Source organism: Culex quinquefasciatus, chromosome 2 (genome assembly GCF_015732765.1).
Source record: "Culex quinquefasciatus strain JHB chromosome 2, VPISU_Cqui_1.0_pri_paternal, whole genome shotgun sequence".
NCBI classification, from domain to species: Eukaryota; Metazoa; Arthropoda; class Insecta; order Diptera; family Culicidae; genus Culex; species Culex quinquefasciatus.
In genome coordinates, this window is record NC_051862.1 from 219,176,473 (window position 1) to 219,184,029 (window position 7,557).

The window sequence follows — 7,557 nt, forward strand, 5'->3', positions numbered from 1 at the left end:
CCGGTCGCACCGGATCCGTAAAATGCTTTTAGTTTTATAAATACAATTAAAACGAAATTAAATTTTAACGATTTGGTAATTATTTCCATTACTTGGTATGGCTTTGGAGCAGCAGATGCGATCGTTACTACCAACCAAGCAGCATGCGTTACATCAGACTGACTGAAAAATGTGACCCCAATTTTCCAGCAATCTGGAGGAACGTTTAACGATTCGCAAGGTTGTTCACATTCCCACTGTGGAGTTTGGAGATACCACCTAGAAAGCAGAACATTAATTCGCACTCTCGAGAGCAGCATAAAACATCATCTGGCTAATTAGTAGAGCGTTAAAAACGCATGCAAGGTTTTTTTTTAGATAAGAGTTTATGTTTCGTTTTTTTTTTTTTGTGCCTCGCCGGGATTCGAACTAGTGTAATGTGATGACAGACGGACAGACAAACAGACAAACGCAAACGCCTAGCAAATTAGTCGTTATTTATGTGGGATAGAATGCACATGTGAGTGTAACCGCTTCTTTTACGGACTATTTTTTACTGAGGAAATTGTAAAACGGGGTTTTTAATTTTTAATTATGCACCTGGCACGTTTTTGAAAATTAATTACCAGTACACAAAGGGAAAATTATAGGTTAAGTGATTCACGGAGAGGTGGAGATATCTACAGACTAATTAAGCGAGACACACTTTCACATTAGAATGCAGATCAACGTGAGTTGGTTTCAAACTTAACATTTTATTACTCTAATCAGATCAGTCAGTCTCGCCTTAGAACAGTCCCCAGTGCTTCTTCTGGTGGACCTCCTTGATGTGGACGGTCACCGGAACGTGCTTCTCGATGTAAACCGGCTTCTTCACGTACACCGGGACGGGCTTCTCGACATGAACTGCGTACGGCTTGGGCACTTCGACGTACTCCTTCTGAACAACCGGGACCTTCACCTCAACTGGGTACGGAACTGGGCGATCAACGTGAACCGGCACCTTCTTCTCGACGTAGACCGGGACTTTCTTCTCCACCACCACGGGGACCTTCTTGACGACCTCAACCGGGTAGGGGACGTTCACCGGATATGGCACGTGCTTCTCGACCTCCACCGGGTACGGCACGTGGACGTTTTTGGTGATGATCTCCTTGTGGTGCACGTCGACCACTTCTCCGTGGTGATGATCGTTGAAACCGAAGTCGTGATGATCGTCCAACTCCCACAGGCCACGTTTGTCCTTCTTGGAGGAGTCGACTGCCGCGCTGGAAGCGATGGCCAGGGCCATGGACAACACTACGAATGCCTGTTGAGATTTCGGGACGTTAGAGGACGAAGATACGATATGGTCTTCAAACTTACCTTCATGTCTCTGTAAGCTCGAGTGATTTTTTGGACTGAACTAAGCCGGTGAGATGATCGCAAGCGACTGATGACTTAGCAGGTGTTTTCGACGGTTTTTATATTGTTCAAATTACTCAACAATCGCAACTGTGCTTTGGTCACTTTTTCTTGCACGGTTAGTTGATTCGATGATCAACGGACGTCTTTCTCTGACGAAGGTCAACAGAGTGAAAATTTAGTGACGAAGTGGCATCGAATAAATGGATATTTAAAGTTTGTTTGCGATAGAAAAAAAAAGGTCAGATCAAATAGTTCAACAAGCTACGCTAACAATTTTTAATTAAAAGTAAAAATTCAAACATTATGATTACAGTATCTACATTCCATTGTTCGAATGCCGATATCAAATTAATTCTACCGCAGTAAAAAATGTGTGCTTTCCCTTTGTGTAACTAGAACCATTTACCGGACCATCCACTTACCGGTCAATTCTTTGTTCAAAAACTAAAATAATTTATCGAGCACTGTTGGCGCAAACGTTAGTACACACACGTGAGTTCCCCCGTTCCCATTCATGAATAAATCTATTTGAGCTTTTCAATCACTAAAATTTAGAGTGCACACACACACTCCGAGCGAGCCCGAGAACTCTGTGATTCAACAAACCAATCAAAAAGCTAACAAAAGCCCATAATAGCCGAGGATCTGGTAAATTACTCTCTTTTGCACCGAACTCCCTCTTGTTTCCCCCCGAATTGGTTCCTATTGGCTTGTCACACACATCAAACGGTTTTACCAGCACCCCCCTCCCGAAAAAAAGCCCCAAACTCCCCAAGCAGTCCTTTTTCCGGGTTTTGTGGGAATTCCGAGCCCAAAAACCGACCTGGCGCTGGTCCAATTTCCAATGACTTCCAATAATATTTAACATCCAAATTGCATTGAATAAATTTGATTGTTCCCGAAGCTTTCTATTTAATAATTTGACATGGGAAAACAAAGCGCCCAGCATGTGATCGATTGCAGGTTTCCCCCCAACCCCACCCATCAATGGCCACCGAAATTCGAAACTCACCGAGAAAAAAAAACACAACTTTTACGAACAAAATTGAGCAACCGCGCCGCGCGCCATCCAAGCTACCCTTGACTGCTGCGATTGACAGGCGAGGGGCGGCTCGCCGGAGAGGATTCAATTTGGGACCTGCTGCCAGGGCCTGCTCTGATGCCATCACCTGTCACCATGTGTGTGTGTGTGCGGTGACCACCACCACCCCCGGTGAGTGTGACATGTCCATCAGGGATTCGGCGGGTGAGGAGGTTCTGGGGGGTCATCGGATGCGCCCGCAGGACGAATGGAAAATGCCAAAAGCCAAACCAAACCAAACCAGCGTGGGGGCGGCTGGCCGGCCATATTGGCCGGTTTATTCATTATTCTGTTAGGTTGGGTTGGACTGGAAGGTTTTTTTTTACGTTTAAGCAATATTTCTGTAATAATAGCAAAAGGTTTTTTTAAGGTTTATTAACCAGTTTTTAATTCATAATATTTGAACAAAAATGCTGAAATTATTCAGAAAAAGACCATATTTTATTCTTATTTACATACAATTTTTAAAATTGTTTGAATAAGTTTAAGTGAAAATTTTGTTTGGTAAAATTATTGCTTGCATCCATTGACCCCTCGATCTTTTTTTTTTCTTTATTATTGTTTTTTGACGTTTGACAGTTACCCAGTTACCCAACAAGTACTGTCATAATGAAAACTACAATATTTGCTAAAAAAGTATCACTTTTTATATCCTTCTGTACCCTTCCAACAACCCTTTTCAATCATAATTTCCCAAACCTGTCAACGGGTTGAAATGGGAAAAATTAACCAATAATATGCACTGAAATATTGACTCCCGTAAAAAGTTCTTCAGTTCCTCCATGGAAAATTCACTTACCCCCTCGCATCGCAGCAAGCCCTGAAGCCCCAGCAGCTCTCAGTAAAACCATGGGGCGAATGTAATGAATTTTTAATTCCAAACCTTTTTGCCGGTGGCAGTGCCATTTAAACCGCTCCCTCTTTATCGATGATGCCCCGCACCATTTCCTCTCGATTCGGGACACGATGCTTTTCCGAGCGGTACTCCTCTTTGTGGGATCTGTTTTCAGGGGGAAATTTATGAAAAAAATGAAAATACGGAATCGACGTAACACCTTATAATGTGGCCCTCTTAATGGCCAAACAAAAAAATACAGGTCTAATTATTTCGGCCAGGGAACCCTCAGAAAAATATTGAGCCCGATCCGAGCACTTTTGTTTTTTTTTCATGCTGTTGTCATGGGGAATTGCTGTATATTTCCGCTTAGAATATATAGAGAAAATATAGAGAATTTTCTCAGCTTTTCAAAATATGTTCTTCAACAGTGAATAAACATGTGCACTAATTTAAAGAAATGAAAAACTGCGACTATTTACAAAACGTCACCTTAAAATTGATTTCACTTGAAAACGGTGCACTTTATCAAAATTTCACTAAAGTACTTTTTGATTGCATTCGATTTTGCATCGAAAAATGAAATTGAAATATTTTTGCGACCAATGTTTCGTTTTTTTTTTTCAAATCAGTATTGATTCAAAAATTCAAAACTCGGTCAAAGATTTTTTTTTTTGCCCATTCTGGAAATTTCTGAAAAGTTGACATTTGATCACATATCAGAAGAAAAATAAAAATAGCGTTTTGTTACAAAACAAGTTTTAGTGACAAGAATTGAAATATAAAATCACAAAAAAAAATTACCGTTTATCATATTTTTTCAGTGAAGTCCTTATCCATACTACAACTTTGCCGAAGACACCAAATTGATCAAAAAAATCCTTCATAAGATACAGATTTTTGTATTTTCATACATCATTTTTGTATGGACAGCTGCCAAATTTGTATGGAAAATTATATGGGCAAACTAATGATGCAAAATGGCTTCTGTGGGCATACCGAATGCACCAAAAAAGTTCCAGCTGGATTTAAAAATACAAAAATTAAAATTGAAGAAAAAGACCGATTTCGTAGAGAATTGCTCACATGTAATTTTAAGGGAAATTTGATGTACTTTGCGAATCTACATTAACCCAGATTGGTAATTTTTTCATATAGAACAAAATTTTTCATTTTAAAATTTCGTGTTTTTTTCTAACTCTACAACAAAACGAAGGGGGGTCGGGCCAACTTTTCCCAGTTTCGTGTGAGTTGGTAGAGAATTACCCATACTATTTTTCCTTAAAATTCCAACTAATCACCTTTCTTTTTCATCCAAATCAGCTCAAAGGGAGCGTTCTTTTATTATGTCACGCAAAAAAAAATCCGATTTTTTGCGTTACGTAATAAAAGAGCGCTCCCAAATCAACTCATATAGCTCAGAATTATGATTTTTTTTTCAAAAATGTGGTTGTTGAAACCCTAACGTCTCTAGTGTTCCACGGTGTAATTCTAAGTAAACAAAGCACCCCTCGCCAAAGCAGTGTGGTGAATAAATCATTGTCACCACACACAAAACAAACACAACGTAGGGAAGTATTGTTATTTGTTATGATTCAATCTGTGATAATTAACCTGTAAGCAAAAGTGAAAATAAACGATCTCTTCTAATCCAACCTCCGAGAAGGCAAGTTGCCTCTCTCGAAGCACCTGAAACCCTTGAGTTTTACTTACCTGGAAGTCTGGTCCGCCGCTACTTACCGTCCGCTGGAGTTGTCCGCTGCTGCATCGATGGGATCCTGGAACCTGAAAAGAAACGGTGGGTCGTCCGCAGTTTTCTGAGTTGGCCGAACATTGGTGCCGTGACCAGGATGGTCAAGCCGGAGGTCCACCGCCATCGTTTTTCACCGGTAACTATCGCCATCGCAGAAAGAATCCAGCTACAAAATGGCTCCGTCGCCATCAGTGTTTAGTGTTGAGAAGAGCCAAGTTTTGTCTGTGTAATTGTTCTTCTGCAAGGCCATTTGGGTCAAGTTTTTGTCGATTCGCTTGCAAGATGGGAGTCCTACCGCCTCCGAGCGCGGATCTTGGAACTCTTGAGCGGGTGAATCACGGAGCAACAAGCCTCCACTGTGAGACCCATTGCGCTGGAACGTCGGGTTTGTGCTGTGCGTAGGCAAACCGGGGTTGCCCAGCGGCAACCTTTAGACAGCAAGCTTGTCTGTCTGCGATTGCTTCCTGTGGAAACAAAGCACACGTGCGTAGCACAAAATGGCCGCTTCAACCATTTTCTAGTTTAGCTTGTGATCCAGAAAACAAATTTAGAAATTAGGAGAGCAATTTAAAAACATTCGTTTTTGGTGGGGAGTATGTTGAAACCCTAACGTCTCTAGTGTTCCACGGTGTAATTCTAAGTAAACAAAGCACCCCTCACCAAAGCAGTGTGGTGAATAAATCATTGTCACCACACACAAAACAAACACAACGTAGGGAAGTATTGTTATTTGTTATGATTCAATCTGTGATAATTAACCTGTAAGCAAAAGTGAAAATAAACGATCTCTTCTAATCCAACCTCCGAGAAGGCAAGTTGCCTCTCTCGGAGCACCTGAAACCCTGGAGTTTTTACTTACCCGAAGTCTGGTCCGCTGCTACTTTCCGTCCGCTGGAGTTGTCCGCTGCTGCATCGATGGGATCCTGGAACCTGAAAAGAAACGGTGGGTCGTCCGCAGTTTTCTGAGTCGGCCCCCTGGCCGAACAGTGGTTTTTGCGAAAATAGTCGAAAATGATAATTTCTGGTACAATCCTAGCACGGCGTGCGTTGCCCTGATGGCCAAACAAAAAAATAGGGGTCTAATTATTTTGGGAAAGCTGAGACTGATTAGTAAACTTTTTTTTCAATTTACTGCCCATTTTTTCTCTGTTAAGTAGGTAATTTTCTTCTCTTTTCTTTGATTTTCTTGTTTTTATTATTAATACCTTGGTTATTCCATCTAAATGTACACAGCACCCAAAATCAACATTTTCTGATCAAACTCAAAATTTGGTTTGGCTGCTGATACCATCACAACAAACAAGTCAGGAAGGTACATCTGTCAACATTGTTCTGACCGGAATACCTTTGGTCAGTAGTCGCACTTACAGCAATTAGCACACGATAAGATTGACACTTTTTTCATATATAAAGTAACAACAATGCACGGAGTTTCCTCCAACCGGACCCTAAGATGACAGTTTTCATGAGTTGCGCGTATTCACCGTCAGATGGCAAGTGGGCCTCGTCGGAGTCCGCCCATCAAATACGCAACTTAAAATTTGCATAAGAAACTTTGTTTTCGTGACGGTTTTTGCGGCACGCTCATTTCAATTGTTCTAGACTAATATTTGAACGTGGCGTATCTCTAAACAAGTTTTTAATGAAAAAGATTCCAGAATGCTTATTTTGTCGTTTTAAACCAAAACAAGGCAATAACTATAATTATTTTAACTATTTGCCATTTCCAAAAGTTTAGCTAGATAATATCGAAGGCCGCCATCTTAGGCCCACTGGGCCCACAAAACGGGGTACGCTCAGTTTGTATGGGAGCTGTCAACATGCTCCCGGGCTGGTTTCCTCGGTTTTCATCTGGGTGCTCAAAAGACAGAATGCGTAACGTGATTTCCGAATCATCCCCACTGCTCCTCACTAATACAACAGCACTACAGCTGCAAACATAAACAAAGTAGAAGGCTTTGTTCAAGCTCAAGCGTGACATATTTTTTGCTGCAGAAGTGACTCGTTTTGAAACATTTTGGATCTGATGATATTATAGTTTTCGCTGAAAAATTAAGTTCTTCGTGCTTTTTTTGTTCGTAGACAAAACGATGGGCGGTTAAAAGAGTCCTTCTTTGTTTTCATCGTGATGAAATATTGCGTCAGAAGTGGGGGAATTTTGTGAATCAGAAGAGAAACCGGATGGAATTTACGAGATTATGTATCTTTGAAGCGCAGTGATAATACAGGATTAAGATTATTCAATTTTATTTGGCAGGTGCCATTCACAGTTACTGATAATTCGTCTTAAACAATTCGTAAACAAAGGTTTTGAGTGAGACATAGCGCTTATGGAAATGTAAGCAACGAATTATGACAATCTTGATTTTATCCCTTTTCTTAAGACTGACTCAAAAGCCCCACGACTTTTTTTCCTGACAAAATAAATTATAGATCGATTACAAAACTTGCCAATTCTTGGCATCATTTTTCAAACAGTAAATTGGTTCCGCTTTGACAGTT

General features: G+C 40.8%; 2 protein-coding genes across 2 annotated transcripts in view; both read right to left on the reverse strand.

The window, feature by feature from the left end:
- Positions 1-724: 724 nt before the first annotated feature.
- LOC119767082 (mantle protein-like) lies at positions 725-1,398 on the reverse strand. Its single transcript, XM_038254617.1, has 2 exons — positions 1,345-1,398; positions 725-1,288 (listed from the first exon to the last, which is right to left on the reverse strand). The coding sequence occupies exons 1-2, from the start codon at positions 1,348-1,350 to the stop codon at positions 767-769; spliced, it is 528 nt and encodes a 175-aa protein (XP_038110545.1). The 5' UTR covers positions 1,351-1,398; the 3' UTR covers positions 725-766.
- Positions 1,399-5,809: 4,411 nt separating this feature from the next.
- Positions 5,810-7,557, reverse strand: part of LOC6032114 (chymotrypsin-C) — a 3,944-nt gene continuing 2,196 nt past the window's right edge. The window contains exons 3-4 of the mRNA XM_038251091.1: positions 5,915-5,985; positions 5,810-5,814 (exon numbers count right to left, since the gene is read on the reverse strand). Of these exons, the coding sequence (XP_038107019.1) occupies positions 5,810-5,814; positions 5,915-5,985 (76 nt within the window). The remainder of the gene's footprint in view (positions 5,815-5,914; positions 5,986-7,557) is intronic.